The sequence below is a fragment of the Cryptomeria japonica genome, chromosome 8, assembly GCF_030272615.1.
Source record: "Cryptomeria japonica chromosome 8, Sugi_1.0, whole genome shotgun sequence".
NCBI lineage: Eukaryota > Viridiplantae > Streptophyta > Pinopsida > Cupressales > Cupressaceae > Cryptomeria > Cryptomeria japonica.
Genome location: NC_081412.1, coordinates 680,989,995 through 681,009,752, shown reverse-complemented (window position 1 = coordinate 681,009,752; position 19,758 = coordinate 680,989,995). Strand labels below are relative to the sequence as shown.

The following is a 19,758-nucleotide window of genomic DNA, read 5'->3' as shown; positions in this document are numbered from 1 at the left end:
TGCACGACCTTGGTTTGACGTAGTTTTCGAAAGAAATGGCCAATATAATGAATATCGCCCTGGTCCTTGCCTGAAGGACAGGAGCGATTCTTGGTATCCTGGGCTCATCTTTGATCACATCAATTTACAATCGCCTTCACAATGTAGAATGAGGTCCTTTGATCCTTATTGAACACTTGAAACGTGATCAACATTCAAAACTTAAGCATGTTTAGAAATTTCGCTCTGGTCCCTGACTGGGGGACAGGAGCGAATTAGGGCATAGAGTATAAATCCTTCATCATATTAACTTGCAATTATCTTCAAGGCTCAAAATGATGCTCCTTACTCCCTTTCGAACACTTAAAATGTGAGTGGCAACTTAAATTTGGACATATTTGAATATTTCGCTCTGGTCCCTGACTGAGGGACAGGAGCGAACTTAGGCATTTTAGTGCAAATCCTTCATCTTTGGTGATCTTTGTAACTTCGTTCTTCGTCGAAACACCTCAAAACGTCATTGCCGCCTTTCAACTTGACTTGGAGTGACTTGAATTTGGGTGGAAAGCAATATAACCAATATTTCGCCCTGGTCCCTGGCTGAGGGACAGGAGCGAATTTTCACTTCCAAGCTCAATCACACTTTGCTAACTTCCAAAATTATCTTCAATGGACTCGTTGTGCCCCTTTTCATTCATCTTTGACATGAAATTCGTTCTAACTTGGTGAGAATTTGGCCTAAGGCAAAAATCGCTCTGGTCCCTGACTGAGGGACAGGAGCGCCTAGGCCAATATGGAGTTCATCAGGCATCTTGCAATCTTCAATTTATCTTCAACAGGTTCGTTATACTTTCTTTGTTTGCCTCAAACTCAAAACTTGCTTCCTTTTTGTCCAAATTTTGCCCTATGAGGAAATTCGCTCTGGTCCCTGGGAGAGGGACGAGAGCTACCACTGAATTTCGCCCTGGTCCCTGGCTGAGGGACAGGAGCGATTTAGCTTCAAAGTCATGTTTTCCTCATGTTTGCGCTTTCAACTTATATTCAACTGATGAAACATATCTCCTTGGTTCTCCTCAAATCGTCAAATTGTTCAAATCCTGCAAGGACAAGGCAATGTTTGATTTTAAGCTTCGGTCCTTCACTGAGGGACAGGAGCGATTTTTGCTCCTGGCACATTTCCGTGTTTGTGAAATTCTTCAAATTATATTCAACGGAAAGATCATGCCTCCCTTTATCACTTCCAATTCGAAATTTGTCTTGATCCTGCAGAGACAGTAAAATTTTGAAAAACAAGCTCCGGTCCTTCACTGAGGGACAGGAGCAATTTTGCTTCTACAGGCCAAAATATCAAGATTTCATGAGTTTAGTCACTTCACAAGGCAACAACAAGTCATTTCCAATGCCCGGGATCAATTATCAAAATTTTCAAAATCTGGTCAAAATCACTCAATCGGACAAAAATCAAAAATCTCATCATCAACACTTAGACAAATTTAGACTTTCATTCAAAATTCCGACTAAAACTAGACCAACTCACTTAGCCTCTGGCGAATTCACTTTATTCAAAATTGCATCCTATGAGAGGAAGCTCAAAAAACTCTCAAGATTGACTGGACTCTGGCCTGAAAACGTCAAAATGGAAACCCTAAGGCTTGACCCTAATCCAGACAACTAGCACACTAAACCAAAACCCTAAAAAACGAAGAGAAAGGCAAGCAAAACGAGCAAAAAGAGGGGGTCCCCATTTTAATGGGGCGATGTGTGAAATGGTCACAACAGTGTTCCACCGGAAGAGAAGCAAAGTGCAAGGGTGAAGACAGACCGATTAGGGTAAAACCGGTAGGGTTTGTAAACCAAAAGATGAACCCGGTTGTGTGATGGTCGATGATCCTGTCTGAACCGACACATAGGTCTAGGCAGAGGTGGATGTCGACTATGATGACACATAGGAGATAGGTGTCATGCATACAGTGGTCGGTGAAGTGTCTGTCGGCGAGGTAGATGGTGGTAGGTCAATATTAATGTCGACTGAGGAAATCACAGGATATGTTGCAGTGATTTGCGGCTCGATGCAAAATGAACAACAGAGGGGGATCAGAGAGTTGTTAGCGCCATGATCCAAGCATAAAGATCAAATTGAACCTAGAGAAATTATAGCTGGAGTAATGAATGAAATCGACAAAAATCAAGGTCATGTGACAGGGTAGGTTTGCCATGTTTGGTAAACACATTTTGGAGGGAAAACATATGCACACAAACTTATTTCTTCGATGCAGGCAATCGAACCAAGGCAGATCAGATCGGATTAATGGTAGATTCGGTCGATGGAAGAAACCCTAACCGCTCTAAGTTTGATTTTGGTTTTGGCGGGAAGACTTGATTATAAATATGCAAGTCATATTCAATGATCAGGGGATGCTGGATAGAATGTGTGTGTGCCTTTGCGAGTGAAGAAAATAGTCCGAGTCACATTGGCGAAAATCTTAAGTGACTGTGTGTTGAAGGAGAAACCGGTAAGGTGTGTGTGTGAACCGGCAAAGTGTGGAAGAACATAGAGGAGATCATACCGGTACAAGTGTGCAGAGTGAGTAAGAAGATCCGACATGAGCAGAAAGAGTGTGGCAAAGAAAGTGGAGGCAAAAAGGAGCATTGCAGAGAACCGGCAGAGCTGCATGTAGTGTGTGGATGATCCAGACCGGCAGAGATTACAGACAGAAGAAACCGGTGGAGTCAGCAAGCAGAGAAGAGGGATTCAGACAGACAAAGAAGTGACCGGTATAGCAGAGGAAGAGTGAAAGGAAAGAGGCAACCGAGGTTTGAAGGTGTTACAAAACTCATTTGTAACAGGGTTATTACTTGTGTATTGATTTTATGTTATCATTTGTGATCAATGAGTTGGAGCTCAGTGTAGGGGTTGGTGCTCCTTTGGGTTGTAGCCCATAAATCAGTTAGGGTTGGTGCTCCTTGGGTTGGTGCCCAAAACTATCAAGGGTTGGTGCTCCTTGGGTTGTGTTGTGACCATTTCACACATCGCCCCATTGCAAATGGGGACCCCTGCTTTTTGCTTTTTAGGGTTTGTTTTCTAGGTCTTTTAGGGTTTTGTCTGTTAGCCTTTAGCTTTCGAGTGTCGCCAAGGGGATCATCTGGATAGCAGGTTCTGCTTGAGTTAGGCCAAGTTGATGAAAGATGAAGTCTGGAAAGTCCTGATCCTGAAAATTGGCTAAGTCTGGAATGTCCTGATCCTGAAATGAAGTCTGGAAAGTCCTGATCCTGAAATTTAGCTAAGTCTGGAAACTGAAAAACCTCCAAAAACTAGATTTTGCAATATAACTCCTGAAGGTCTGAAACCACTCTCAAACATCCTGAAAGTATATATGGAATATAACTTAAAGTATAAGAAGGAAGAAAGATAGAAGGAAATGTTATATTCCATAAAATTATCCTGTCGGAGAGTTCAAAAGGTCAAATTTCGCTCCTGACCCTTCCTGAGGGTCCAAAGCGAATTTCGCTCCTGACCCTCTCAGGAGGTCCAAAGCGAATCTCGCTCCTAACCCTTGCAAAGGGTCTAGAGCGAAAATCATCATAAACTTCATTTGCCACCTTGTTTGAGCTTGAAATCTTGTTCCTGGCTTTGAAAACGATCTTACCTTGCCCTGTGAAGTGATTTGAAACTTGAAGATTGAGCAGTTTAGCCTAGATTGTGAAATTCACTCCTGACCCTTACTGAGGGTCTAGAGCGAAAATTTTATTTGAGCCTATTTGTCACTAATTTTGGCTAAATTTTTATGTGCAGGGTCTCCTGGAAGGAAGGTTGAACATCATTCAAAGGTTTGGACGCTTGCAAATTGATGAAATTTTGGCAATAAAAGCAAATTCGCTCATGACCCTTGCTGAGGGTCCAGGGCGAGATTTTGAATTTCTCTCATCTTGCAACGAAAAAAGTCAAGTTTTGGACATAGACGAAACAAGGACATCTCCCTTTACCCACCTGAGAAAGTTTCAATTTGAAAAAGTGAAGGATTTTGTTGAAAATACAAAATTCGCTCCTGACCCTTGCTGAGGGTCCAGGGCGAAAATCTTATGAGAGATGTTTTTGCTTAGTTTTGGAATGTCAAAGAGGTTTTAAGGTGAAAAGTGAAGCATTTTGGTCCAAATAGCAAAAATCGCTCCTGACCCTCTCTGAAGGCCCAGAGCGAAATTTTCAAAAATCCATTTTTCTTGCAAGGTCAAAGTGATTTTTATGATTGGAATGGATGAAGGAAAGCATGTTTTACCCGTTGAATATAATTTGGATGATTAACAAAAGAGGAAATCAAGCCAAAATCAAAAAATCGCTCCTGACCCTCAGAGAGGGCCCAAGGCGAAAAACCTAATATATGATCTTTTCATCCAAGTTTGAGAAAAGACAAAACTAGACATGAGCTCGAAATGATGTTTAAATTGCCTTGAAGTGAAAAAGGATCGTTGGGAATGGAGATTTAGAAGGCAATTACAAAAATCGCTCCTGACCCTTGCCAAGGGTCCAGAGCGAATTTTCATGATTCTCTCCTTTGTTTGTGGAATTGAGACAAAATCTTATGAGATAGGAAGAGGATGTGATGTTTTGTGCCTTAGAAGCAATTTGGAGTCCAAAAGATGAAGAAATATGCTTAAAACCAAAATGTCGCTCCTGACCCTCTCTGAGGGCCCAAGGCGAAATTCTCCATGAAGGTCATTTTTAGCATTGTTGTGGTCAAGATGAGGTATCAAAGGCAGGATGAGTGGTGAAATGCACATGATGAAGCCCCCAAACTCGTTTGAAGATCAAGAGATGAAGGATTTTTGCCTAGGAAGGACAAAATCACTCCTGACCCTCTCTGAGGGTCCAGGGCGAATTTCTTGTGGACGCACTATTTTACCCCTTGTTGGACATAAAAACCTATTCATAACACAAAACAAGGTGAAGTCTTCCCTAGCAAAGAAGTTTCAAAGAAAAGGGTGGAGAATTTCGATCTAAATGGCAAAAATCGCTCCTGACCCTCTCTGAAGGTCCAGAGCGAAAATTTCAAAGACACATTTTCTTGCGAGGTCAAAATGATTTTTATGATTGAAATGGATGTGGAAAGGTGTGTTTCACCTATTGAAGATAATTTGGATGGATAACAAGAGGTAGATAAGCTTGAATTTGAAAAGTTGCTCCTGACCCTTATTGAGGGCCCAGGGCGAAAAACCTAAAATCAAACCTTTTCCTCTAGAATTGAATGAAGCTAAGCCTGGACACAAGTTTGAAACGATGTTTGAAATGCCTTGAAGTGGAATTGAGATGCTAAGAGTGCAAATTTTGATGACAATGGGGAAAATCGCTCCTGACCCTCTCTGAAGGTCCAGGGCGAAATTTCCAAGTATGCCCATTTTCCTTGCATTTTGAGATGATATTTTTGTTCTCAAGACTCAATAGGGAGTGAAGTATGATGTTCTACGCCTTAAGAGTAATTTGAAGTTGGAATGATCAAGAATTTGTGCAAAAGACTCAAAATCGCCCCTAACCCTCTCTGAAGGTCTAGGGCGAAAATCACAAAACCAGCATTTTCCTCCCAAGTTTGTGCTAAGGCAAGGTTGTGCTAAGGTAGAGAAGGTCTTCCAAAACGTGATGAACAAGGATTTGCCTCCAGAGCTTGATGATCCTAGCCTAATTTGCAAAAGTCGCTCCTGACCCTTACTGAGGGCCCAGGGCGAAAATCTTTGGAGCACCTATTTTGCCTTACAAAAACAAATCAAACATGCATGGAATGGATGAAGGAGATCATTGCTTACCCTTATAAGGTGGATTGACATTAGAAAGGTGAAGGATTAAGAGCAAAATTGAAAAATCGCTCCTGACCCTCTCTGAGGGTCCAGGGCGAAAAAATCCTAAATACACTTTCCTCCTAAAGATCAAATGAATTCAAATTCAAAACTCCAATGAGGGATGCCATTTAAATGCCTAGATGAAGTTTTGGACAAAAAAAATGAGGTATGCAAGGCCTAAATTGAAAGTTCGCTCCTGACCCTTGCCAAGGGTCCAGGGCGAAGTTAGTAGCATTCTTTCTTTTTACCATATTTGAGCATTGATATTCCTCAAATTCCTCAAAATTGCTCACTTCGAAGCCTTTGGAGAGATTAAGTCAAATTCGCATTAAATTAAAGGCATTTTAATTTAATAAATTAATTTTGTACCTTGAAATAATCAAAATAAGCATCTTAGAGGTATTAAAATTAATTTAAAAAAATAAAAGATTACAAGTTGAGCGCACAAGGCATTATTTTGCCTTTGTTTGACAAGTCGGCCTACTCTTTTGAGGTTTTATTTATTATTTCACCTTTTATTTGGCAAGTCGGCCTTGGAGAGAAGAGAGGTGAGCGCTCTATATATTGGAGGGGTTTTGTTTCACATTTCAAATCATTCAATCATTGCCTTAAGTGCGAAATTGGAGAGCTAATTGGAGGAGCGAAATATAGCATGTTGGAGGCGAAATTCTACTAATTGAGGAGCAATTTGAGGAGCGAAATCTAGCTTGCTTGGAGCGAATTTCTTCTAAGTGTTGAAGGCTAAAAGGAAGTGGGGTTTATTCTTTTCCAAGCTAGAGGAGGCGCAATTCATCCAAGAGAGGGCTTTGATCTACACTTTGCCTAGCAAAATCTATTCTTGCATCATTTCTTAGAGTTTAATACTCAAGAGGAGGTATGGCGAAATCATCTTAAACGTCCTTGGTCGAGACTTGATTTTTAGACTTTTTTAGAAAAGTCTTGAGTGTTGATTAGTTAATTAGGAAATGATAACTCTAGATTTATCATGAGGTTTCCTAATTAATATCTTAAAACTTCTTTTTGAGTCTTATTTTCTACCCTTTGATGCTCAAGGACTAATTTTGAAATGTTGTGTAGGTATCAAGATGGCGACTCCTAAGGCTGGAGTATCTACAAGCCGGCAGGCTCTCATCAAAGAAGATCCAGTCCAGGACAAAGATGATCTCCTCCAGTCTAGCATCAACAAGGACGGCCTTCTTCGGTCCAGCATCATCAAGAATAACTTCTTCCAATCCAACATTCCAAGGCGAGGTACATCATCATCCTGCACATCACAAACAAAAGAAGTTAGAGCAAGGGTTCGTTGAAGAAGCAGATAGTTTCAGAAGAGTTAATTAAAGCTAGCTTCTCAGCAACATCAAATTGGCATCAACCAAGTGTCAAATGAGTTGGCATCCCAGTCATCACTCCTCCAGTCGGATTGGTTCACCTTAGCATGTCCAGATTCAATGTACCTAACTCATGGGAGGTGGCACAAACTTCAATGTACCTACCCCAACTATCCATTGGTTGAATTTTCCAGAGAAGACATGTGTCCAATTAATACAATTATTTCATTGGTCAGCATTAAGTTTGTTGTAACAGACCCTAATTAGGGTTTTCATTGTTGAATCTTGGCCATTGATCTTAGCCATCGAATTGTATTATGGGCACTATATAAGCCCCAACTCTTCATTTGTGAAAGGCTAATAAGATAATAGAATAATAGAAAGTAGAGAATAGTTAGAAGGTGATTAGTCAGTTGATAGAATAGCAATTAGAGTAGAGTAGAGAGAGAAGGCAAAGATTGTTGCCAAGATGTTGTTGTAAAAGACTTGTAAAACCTCATTGAAGAAATGGTGAAATTTATGGGTCGATTCAACAATTTGCATGGTCTCTATACTTCTCATATTTGATTTCATGTTATTAGATGAGTGGAAGAAATGTGTTTGATTGATGGTGAAATTCGTATATCCATACTACTAGCAGTTTGTTGATTGCAGACTTGCCTTGTGTAGTCAACTGGAATCATTCAGCTTAAGCTTAACTTCAATTGTCGCTTCTTCATTGATATGCATCAGCCCGATGGTGTCCATGCCTATAGTGATGATCTAAACATCATAAAGCTTTCCTTAGAAGATTGCACTAACCTTGTGGAGATGGTCCTGCGATGTCAAAACAAGACTTAGTTAGAATTTCATCAAAGATCGTGCATTGCCCCTACATTCTTAGTGTTAGGATTAGATCCTTTCCTCGCCCTCATCTTTTTCCCTTTTTTTTCAAGTCAAAGCCAGTAAAATCTTGTGATTCCAGCAAATCAGACGTTTAGTCATCAAGTGTAAGTCCCCCTTGTGATTCCAGCAAATCACATCATACCACAGAGGGCTTATCCACGCGTAGAGATCCTACATACAAAGAACCTTGAAGTCATCCCGATTGATCCTTTTCACAACATCTTCAGCATTCGGAGACTTTATTCAAGAGAGGATAAGGTACCTTTAGGTATTTTATTCTGTGTTTGGTCGTGTACAAAATACACATCAACAGGTTGGTGCCCTAAATATTGTAATCAGATTTTCATTGTGAGGCTGGATTGGAGCAGAAGGTCTCCAGCAGCATTTCTCACCGAGTTTTTTACCATGTTGGGTTTTCCTCGTACATCTGGTGTTATGTGATGTCCCTTTTGTGTGTGGTTGCATTTGTGTCATCCTCCTATCTAACTGGTATGTATGCTTTATGTTAGATCTACTAACCGGTATATACACATAGGATTGAAAAGGGAAAAGTATGGAAACCACTGATTCACCCCACCCCCCCTCTCAGTGGCATCTTGTGTCCAAATTTCTCCTTAAGCCTAGCGCTGTCCTCATTGAAGTATTTGGAAGCCAATATAGAGAGTTACAATCAAAATCGAGGGTATACAGCTAACTGATCTCAGACTGATAGAAGTTTGATCCCTTCACAATAACTCCTTAAAATGCCATAAGATGAATCGCCTAGGTCTTTCAACAATAGCACTTTAAAGACACATGCAAAACATGAGTGGTGAGGGCTCCAAACTTCCCAATCAGCTTGTTCTCAGAAATCACCCCTGTTGCTGCAACTATGGTCTGAGATATCAGTATTAGACAATCTGAATGCACTCCAAATCTTCTCCAAAATGACAGAAAAGAAATCGCCTTTGTCCTCCAATGTAATCGATGTCCTTCAACTAAGTTTGTGACGCTTCAATGATGAAAGATGATCATACAACCTGCCTGTCTCAATTTGTTTCAGACTGAGATCTATCCCTGTTTAACTCCTCTAATCACCCTCTAGCATGCTCAAGAAGAATCGCCCTCCATCACTGAGATTATCGCTAGCCTCCAAGGTGAAGTTTGATGCTTTAATGTGGAGAGATACCTGAAATCGTGGTATAAAGGTTAGCAGTTCGATTTTTCCTTCAGACCTGTAAATAACCAGCAATCACACCTTTCACCCTCAAATGCTCTTCCAATGAAATTGGCTATCCTTCCTTGCCAAAATTGATAAGCAATGAACATCTAAGCTGCCAATCTGAAGATTCATCGATACATCCGCCATGGCCAACATCAAATACTCAATGAGCACATTTAGGAAGACTGAGATGTCTCCCTCTCACAATAGCAACCCCTCGGAAGGTCTTTCACTCCCTCAGACATGAAATCTATGGGAATTTTCATTCCCAAAGACCCAAGTCTATAGACACCACTCAGTTCTACAAAACCCAATCAATCAACAAATCTAATTCCAAGCCTGCCTTGAAGCTTCATCTTGATCTCTCTTTATACTTTTTCACTCCAACATCCAGAAGCTTCTAGAACTGACTTTATGAAATAATATTTAATTAGTCACTTTTATTAAATTAATTAAATATAGAGTCATCTTTTAATTTTAATTTATTTGATAACTTTATAAATAATTAACTTAATATTATTAATTAAAATAATTAATCAAGCTATCCATAAAATATATCGACAATTTCGACAACTTAATTAATTAAATTATTAATTAATTCTTCTTCACAATGGGGACATTCCACAAAGAGGGAAAGAAGTAGCTTGTTGCTTCATTGATGTGATGATCATGATGATAGAAGTTAAGCCAAAGGTGAAAATGAAAGAGGAAGGACAAAGTATGGAATGTTTAGAGATGAATGAGACCAAGAGATCAGTTGGCAGCAGTTGAATGGAGAAGGTACAGTCAAGCCAAAGCATGGAGGTGCAGATCCAAGGTGACCAGTCAAGAGGAACGCTAAGTTGCATGCGCAAAGCCAAGCCCAAGGTGAAGATGAAGACAAATGGAAGCAGTTGCATGCTCAAGGAGGATCATCAGAGTATTGAAATTCAAGACAATGTTGCAGACCAACATGATGCAGACTTCCAAGAGACTTAAAATTGTTTCAAGTCCGGGTGTATGGTGCAGAGCACCTGGAGTCTAGTTACCATGTCAATTAGGTGTTTGAGTCTTAGGAGTTAGGGGTCATGTATTTTGATTCAATAAGGTCTAGTGAGACCATTTGTAATGTCATTTCATGTTTTTAGGTGGGTATGTCAAATTTGGAGTCATCATTGGCAAGTCTGTAAAAAGTTGTCAATGATGTCATCGAGATAGTTAACTCGATAAAGTGTCACTATTGTAAAAAGTTGTCAAAGTTGTCATCGGGATAGTTAACCCGATAAAATGTCATCGGGATAGTTTACTCTATCGGGATTGGAAAATACTATTTAGCCGACTGTTGATGGCTATGTCGATAGACATCCAAATGCCTTGTTCCGTATAGCTATGCCGAAATAGGAACATCGGGTTAAGTTTACTCTATCAGAATTTCATAAAATGGTCACTCCACCTGTATTAGTTATTCCGATGGGTGATCAAGACCTCGGTTCGGGATTGTTATTCTAACATCGATGTCCAGCATTGATTTGTCAGTTCGACATTGTTATTCTGATGTCAATGTCTGAATTTGATTTTTCAAAATTTGGGAGTCGAACAATCATGCAGCCTAAAGGTCTGTTGTGACCGCAGGAAAGTGCAAAATTTGGTATAAATTGTATAAGCAACGGTTGGAAACAGAGGATGAGATATGAATTCTGAAAAGTTGAATTTCTGAAATCTAATTTGAAATCATTGGCAACTAATTGGAAGCTTATTTTTCTGCAATTACTTTGTCTTCTGCACATGTATGGTATTGTATGGATTCAAATTGATTGGATAGTCATATGTATGGATAGAGCATTGAATTACCTTCCATGTTGCCGGTGATTTGAGTTTCTAATTCATGTGAGGAAGAAGTTATAGCAGTTTTTCACACGGTGACATGGTTAGTTAGGGTAACTAGGGTTTTAACAGTAATTTGACCAATTCTCCCTCCCTGTCTTGTATCAAATGATGCATGTTCATCATTCCCAATTCACATAATTCTAACAAGGCCACTCAATCAAAATAAAACCAAGTCATTTAGTGCAAATAAAACCCATTGGAAAAGATGGGGATGACCCCACAACGCAGTGGTTAGCTGCATGCCTCCTACATGGGAGGTCTTGGGTTTGAGTCTATTTGACTGGTTCTTAGCTCCAGGGAAAAGCTAAAAATACTGCTTCGGTTGTGACTCATCAAAAAAACAACCCATTGGAAAAGCTCATGAAGCAAACCTTGGAGGCAAGATATCAAAACAATCATAAATGTCCCCATTCATCGATCCTTACATGTAGAGAACAATTCAAAGTTCCAAATCTATATTTATGTCCTTCCAAAGAACTCACTAGAAATAACATATCATACATAGTGTTACTCCTTACGTGAGTGATCTTCTACTACTATGACTACTTTCATATGTTGTACAAACCTTCTCTACAGAATGTGAATACAATAATCTTTCGCAGTAAACATAGATATTCCATAGCTAACTCATAAAAAAATGGTAATCCATTTTTAGTGAATTATGCTTGTTGTCCTCTAAGTGCTTTGCTTAAAATAAAAGTAAATTGCCTTAGAAATATGATGCTGAACTACTGCAAATCGGAGTGGAAAGTTGTGTGAATGACATGAAACAAGTAAAGCACTGAAAATCTAAAAGGAAGACATCAACTATAAAAGAATAAGGGCTATGCATTTTCTTGACACTATCTTCTTGGAATACAACAAGCTAATGGCCTTCTTGAGGCCTCCAAGAACAATAGCAACACAACAACAGCGTTCTCTTGTAATATCCCTTGGCTAATCTGACCCTGTTTCGCTTATTTGAACCCCAAGGAATATTGTCAAACACTTGGCATACAATGTTTGAAGCCGCTGTAGTGAATTCTTTATTTGTCTTCTTTGGGTTTGTAGGCTGCAAATGAAGTTATGGAAAGCTTCTAACAATGCAAAGTTGTTATAGAAATGATATACTAGCTGTTTTAGACCTTTACACACACATGTAATGACTGAAATTAACTAGTACAGCTAGTTGACATTAAGACAAACACTTGTCATGCATCCCAATGTATACCTACAGCCATTAGGCATTTAAGCAAACAATTGGCATGAAAGCTAAGTGGCTGATCAATGTTGAATGTTACCATGAATGTGGAATATGCAACTTATATCTCCATTAAACATATGCAACCTCCAAGTATTTCATGATATAATCATAATAGAAAATGATGCAATGAAGTAATGATTTTCTAATACAAAGACCATAGATAGAAAACTTGGAATTTCAATGGCTGCCTTGATATATTGGTTTGATTTTCCTCATACGCAAAGCCCTTGTCAAATATATATAGCTGTTCACCTTTCTAAATCCCCTTCTATAGAATTCAAACTAATGTAGCGCACTGTTCATGTGCACTGTTCACAGCACTGTAGCGCACTGTTCATGCACACTGTTCACGCGCACTGTTCACGGCAGTGTAGCGCATTGTTCATGCGCACTGTTCACGACACTGTAGCACACTGTAGTCTCTTTCAATTTGCAAACAAACTCTGAAATAAACCCTCCAATCAGCTCAATATTGACTTCTGAATGAAGCCAACTCTCACAAGCATAATCAGATGATATTGCACACCCTCTATATGCTGTTACAATGAAGAAGCCACGCTCTCCAATACCGACAAGCCTTGAATCCTGCAGAAACCCTTGGTATTCTACACTTCAATGCTCCAAAGAAACTTCAATCAAAAACTCCAATCACATAATGAAGTTCGATTCCTTTTGCACACTTATATTTCCTCAAGAAGTTCGAACTTCTTCAAAAGGCTCTTAATTAACATTAAAATGTTATAATATTTCATTGGCATCAATAATGTAATTAAACCTTGGGTTATGTGCTCATAAATTATTAATAAACTTGGCCCCCTTATCGTGATAAATAGACCCTCATTTAAGTGCTTTATAATATAAAGTCATTTTATAACTTAATAATATAATCTCCAAATAATTAATGTTTAATTGAGACAATTAAACATTAATATCTCCATGAATAGTTTGTATTTTCAAACGTCGTCTGAACTGGGAGCTAACATGAGGAGACTACATATGACCATACCCCCTTTACTAAAAATAGCAGGGGTCCATCTCTAACATCCCAAGACTTCCTAAGAATAGGAAGTAGAGCAAATGATGTCCAAATGATGCCAAACGCAGACCAAACTAAAGCACTCTAAACACTGGAGATGATACCAATCCTCAAAAGACCCTCTATCCAACACATTAGCCTACGAGGGTCAGGATAATAGGCTAATCTCACAAAATCCAAGTCTGCTAAAATGGGGACATTACAGTCCGCCCCTCCTGAAATTGCTTGTCCCCAAGCAATATCGACTGCAAAGAAACTCCTCCACCTGGATCCCAAATGAAGACCTGTGTAATGTCCCTGGTATTACCAACCAACTCCTGTAATGCCCACACCAAGGGCACAACTAACAAAACCTGCCAAACTAAATCAACCTCAACAGCAGGTGTCACAAGAACATGAACATCAAGTGGAAGCAACTTTGAAAACTTATAATGTTTGCTTCCCAAAACTGCGCAAGATAAGTTGCCAAACATATCATCTAACACATGCGCAACTGAACTATGCATCTGAGACAAATCATGTTAATGAGAACTTGAAATGAGACTACCAACGATGCACACCATGTACATGCAATGAAACCTACTAGGTAACATTAACCGGAACGCGGATGCACACAAAGGATCCCTCAACATACTTGCTAGTGTCCCACATAGTATACCTGGATTCCAAATCCAGGGTAGAAATTTGCCATGTAAACCTCCCTCAGACTTTCACTGCTCAACACTGATCGCCACTTCACCATGCGAGATGTGGTGAAGCCAACCCATGAGACCTATCCAAACTGCAACACTAACTCTGTCATCACCTAGATCCCAGTGCAATCTATACACACATCCATCTGTACTGTGAAGATAGGAATACCTGGAAACATCTGCTACGCAACATCTCTCCACAACCTCTGCTAAACCCTCATGGATGTGATATCCAACTAAACCATCATGCCCATTGTCACCATAGTCTCTCTGAAGCCATGTATCCAAAGATAGCCTCTGTGTCATAGGAGTAACAATCTCCACCGGATACACATCAACATGATGGGAAACTGAACACTGCTCGAGCAAGTAGCCACCAACAATCAACTGAGTCGGGTACTTGCAACTGCTAGTTCCATCTACTGAAAATGGTAACTCTCCATCCCACAATGGATGGTATAATCCTGAAGCCAATCCACATCAATGCATCATCAAGTCCTCCACATGTGGATCAAAAGAAAAGTGATGAGCACTCCTCACTGTGTAGTTGCGATAAAACGTTCCAACCTCGGTCAAGGGCTCATCTCTAACAATACCGCAATCATGAGATGGCTCCAATCTCTGACCCTGAACAGTTGATTGGGTAGGGGCTCTGGTAACCCTCTCTGCAAACCCAATCACAAAATCTCTATTAGGAAGCATTGTAGTCAGAGTATCAATAATTACTCCCACACCACACCTGATGGTGAGAGAACCTCGGATGAGAGTATCCTTGGTAGCTCCAAATGGACCCTCTCGAAACTCAGGACTCTCAAGAAGGTACTCAATAAATGAATCTGTGCAGTAAAAACAATATAAGGCTGAGTCAACCTTATCCTCTAAGACCTGCAACTGATCACTCTGACTCTGAGAAACAACAAGCTGGCATCCAAAATCAGCTGCATGGGATGAAGTAACAGATTTGCTTCCAGGAGAGGGAAACAAATCTACATGAGAGCCATACTCCCAACCAGATGACACTATTCGAGTTCCATGTGAAGTAGATGGAGTAACGCCGCGTACTAACACACAACTCTCTGGAGAGTCCACCACTACCACACAAGAGCTATCAACAATCTGACCTGTATCATCTGTCATAGCACTAACCTCGGGAGAACCTGATGCAACAAGTGGTTCTCTGCTGCTCTCAACCCTAATACTCATCCCAACTAAGTCACCTGTACCTGCATCAGTGACGGATGTAACCACATCCTCAACATACCCATCACTACAACTTGTGGGTGTAAACTCATCACCAAGTGATGCTATAGGAAACTCAACTGTATCCACAGATGGTGAAGACTGTGCTAAACTCAACGCCATGGTAAGTTCCTCAACTTGTGACTGTGACTCACGAAGGGCTGACTGAGCGCTCTCCAACGAGTCCATAGTCACCTCAAGCTCATGGGTGAGCTTATCAACCTCCTCCTCCTTTCCCTTTAGTGCATCATAGCAAGTGCAATCCCACTCGAGAAGATAATCCCTATCAGCAAGTAACTGCAAGTAAATCTGTTTCATTATCCCAATAGTTGCTCGGAGTGCATGAAACTCTGCTAGGGAAAGGCTACTATCACTGTGCTCATATGCCTCAGGAGTACTCCAACCAAAGGTCGCCAACATTTGTCGAGCGACATCAAAATGCTTCAAAGTTGTAGCAATCATATCATCATTAACCTTCAACTGCCCAGCCAGATGATGATACCCCTGTGACTCATTCTTTCCATCCAAACCTGCACTATGGTATGAAACTGAATCAACATCACTCACCTCGTGATCAACAACATCATGCGTGCAATCAATTGTGCACACATCAATATCTAAGGTACTGCTGCTATGTACCTCGTAAGATGGTTCAACTGGCAAGGTAGAAGTTGTTGTTATGACAATATCTTCACACACTTCCACTTCCAAAGTAACTACATGGCCATCCAACTCATGATTCTGGGATCCGATGCCAAGTCTTGAATCTTCAAACTTGTTTTCTAAGGTCTGATCTGAAAAATCAGACTCTAAATGACATGAATCCACATCACACATTACCCCATTAGTACCCAAATCTCGAGTACCTTCATGCGGCAACTTAATAGAAGCATCTTGCACATGTGTAGTCACTCCTCTCTCATGCTGATGCAAAATTTCATCACTGCTGTCATGTAGATCAAAACTCTTATGAGCCAAAATTCCCATGCAATCCTCATTCTTGACACTTGTATCACGAGTGCCAATACTCAACGTCACTCCCACAACACTTTCTGAACTTTCCATGACTTTCAAATCATCATTATGCTCAAGTGTAAGGCTGCTGTCATGAAAATCAGAGTTGTTATCATGACTGATAACAACTTCTTGAGTGTCAATAATCACCACATTCTCTTCAAGTTTCACCTTTTTATCCTTAAAAATAGATGTCATATACTGAGCAATTCTATCAAGTTTTGCAGGGTGTGAAATCAATTCATCCAGCTTCTTATGGTTTTGTTTTAACTTTTCCAATGAGGAATACACTTGCTTCATATTCTGGTCCCACTGATTCTAGGTACTTGAAGTAACCATGAATAACTAGCTGAATCAATCTACCCAACAGGTTGGCAAGAAACCGCTTTGATACCACTGTAATATCCCTTGGCTAATCTGACCCTGTTTCGCTGATTTGAACCCCAAGGAATATTGTCAAACACTTGGCATACAATGTTTGAAGCCGCTGTAGTGAATTCTTTATTTGTCTTCTTTGGGTTTGTAGGCTGCAAATGAAGTTATGGAAAGCTTCTAACAATGCAAAGTTGTTATAGAAATGATATACTAGCTGTTTTAGACCTTTACACACACATGTAATGACTGAAATTAACTAGTACAGCTAGTTGACATTAAGACAAACACTTGTCATGCATCCCAATGTATACCTACAGCCATTAGGCATTTAAGCAAACAATTGGCATGAAAGCTAAGTGGCTGATCAATGTTGAATGTTACCATGAATGTGGAATATGCAACTTATATCTCCATTAAACATATGCAACCTCCAAGTATTTCATGATATAATCATAATAGAAAATGATGCAATGGAGTAATGATTTTCTAATACAATGACCGTAGATAGAAAACCTGAAATTTCAATGGCTGCCTTGATATATTGGTTTGATTTTCCTCATACGCAAAGCCCTTGTCAAATATATATAGCTGTTCACCTTTCTAAATCCCCTTCTATAGAATTCAAACTAATGTAGCGCACTGTTCACGCGCACTGTTCACGGCATTGTAGCACACTGTTCATGCGCACTGTTCACGACACTGTAGCACACTGTAGTCTCTTTCAATTTGCAAACAAACTCTGAAATAAACCCTCCAATCAGCTCAATATTGACTTCAGAATGAAGCCAACTCTCACAAGCATAATCAGATGATATTGCACACCCTCTATATGCTGTTACAATGAAGAAGTTACGCTCTCCAATGCCGACAAGCCTTGAATCCTGTAGAAACCCTTGGTATTCTACACTTCAATGCTCCAGAGAAACTTCAATCAAAAACTCCAATTACATAATGAAGTTCGATTCCTTTTGCACACTTATATTTCCTCAAGAAGTTCGAACTTCTTCAAAAGGCTCTTAATTAACATTAAAATGTTATAATATTTCATTGGCATCAATAATGTAATTAAACCTTGGGTTATGTGCTCATAAATTATTAATAAACTTGGCCCCCTTATCGTGATAAATAGACCCTCATTTAAGTGCTTTATAATATAAAGTCATTTTATAACTTAATAATATAATCTCCAAATAATTAATGTTTAATTGAGTCAATTAAACATTAATATCTCCATGAATAGTTTGTATTTTCAAACGTCATCTAAACTGGGAGCTAACATGAGGAGACTGCATATGACCATACCCCCTTTACTAAAAATAGCAAGGGTCCATCTCTAACATCCCAAGACTTACTAAAAATAAGAAGTAGAGCAAATGATGTCTGAATGATGCCAAACGAAGACCAAACTGAAGCACTCTGAACACTGGAGATGATACCAATCCTCAAAAGACCCTCTATCCAACACATTAGCCTACAAGGGTCTGGATAATAGGCTAATCTCACAAAATCCAAGTCTGCTAAAATGGGGACATTACATCTCCTAACTTGCCTTGCTCTGCAAATTGCTCCTCCACAAAAGACCTCCAAACAAAATTCGCCTCTAAACTTTTCACTAATTCTCAGTTTACATCTCTACCTACACAAGTACATCTCACCATCACATAATTTCAATCCTTTTTAAAAATATACACATCGGCCCCTATATACTTTTTCTTTGCTAGATTTATCTTTTTATTCTATTCTACGATGTATCCCTGACTTTGATTAAACTATCTCGAGAAACCTCTATTACAGGGAAAAACTTCCAGCTAAACTAATTTGAACGCATCGAATCATCTCTCGCTGTCTTTAATCAAGCTGTTTTGTAGCTTTGCAGAAGCTTAATTTAAGAAATAGAAATTTCTAAGCTAAACCGTATATAATTAAGCTGATTTCCATAAGCATATATTAAAAAGACTTTTCTAGCTCTAATTTTAGAGTAGTGTAGCACACTTTTAAAGCAGAAGGCAAGACAAAGCTGGATAATTGAGGAAGATAAATCCATACCTCTAACATATCTCCAGTCGTAGTGATGAAGACGAATTTTAGAATACTTCACCGGCGACAGTAGAGTGGTAAAATCTTATAATTAGTTAATCTTTCGACATTAAATCTATTCCAATATAAGATTCCCAAAACAAATATCACTAAACATTGACGAAGGACCAATTTCTTGAAAATGAAAATCTCCACGTTATATTTATCCGCGCCCTCGAAAATTTTCCGAAAAAAACACAGAAATTTGTTTCATGAATTTCTGGAGCTGCAGAGAATTATTTTCGCTGGAATCTGCTTTTCTCTTTCCTCTATTTGGCCACAGAAAAAAGATCATCTGAATTATCAGGTGTGTATGGGCTACTGATATTATTTATGCTCGGTCTCTGTTTCTAGCAGACAAGATCAATGAGGTGAATATAAAACAAGAGGCGTGAATCTCTAGGTTTGTAGGGTTTTAAGTAAACAAATAACTGTACAGAGGAGGCTGATTCGAGGCCCCAGAATTAGTGCCATGTACAACTCACTGTTCACGGCGGCGTGCGGAGAAAACAGTCGCGGCTTAAAATCTATGGTCTTTATTCCATTCGCATAAGTGTACGTTAGTGCCATGTACAACTCACTGTTCACGGCGGCGCGCGGAGAAAACAGTCGCGGCTTAAAATCTATGGTCTTTATTCCATTCGCATAAGTGTACGTATGCAAGACAAAATTCAAATTATATTGTTTTTCGTGATATCAGGCTTCGCATTTCAAATTAATCATGCCTGACCCAAAAACGTGTTCACTGTTGTTTTCCGTAGGGTATCATTGACATATTCCATCCTCCTTTTAATTTTCCAATTATTTTCATGGCTTTTAGAACTTTTTTAAGACTTAAATTTGACGTTAGTTGCGGATATCTTCAATGATTAGGTGTATACTTAAAAGGTAGGGTGAATATTTTATTTATAAAAATAAAAATTATAGGAAAAATATCTATAAAATATATGAAATTTTTATATTTTATAGAGATAGAGTTTGTAGTTATGGATTAAAGA

General features: G+C 39.3%; 1 protein-coding gene across 4 annotated transcripts in view; it reads right to left on the bottom strand.

The window, feature by feature from the left end:
• LOC131032384 (uncharacterized) overlaps positions 1–19,414 on the bottom strand; it is a 128,107-nt gene extending 108,693 nt beyond the window's left edge. For 2 of the 4 annotated variants that reach the window (XM_059210758.1, XM_059210759.1), the window contains exon 1: positions 18,731–19,414. Coding sequence is in view for 1 of the 4 variants with exons in the window: in XM_059210760.1 (XP_059066743.1) it covers positions 18,731–18,739 (9 nt within the window). In the remaining 3 variants the exon portion in view is untranslated. The remainder of the gene's footprint in view (positions 1–18,730) is intronic. The other 2 variants (XR_009358777.1, XM_059210760.1) reach the window with 2 other exon arrangements.
• Positions 19,415–19,758: the final 344 nt, after the last annotated feature.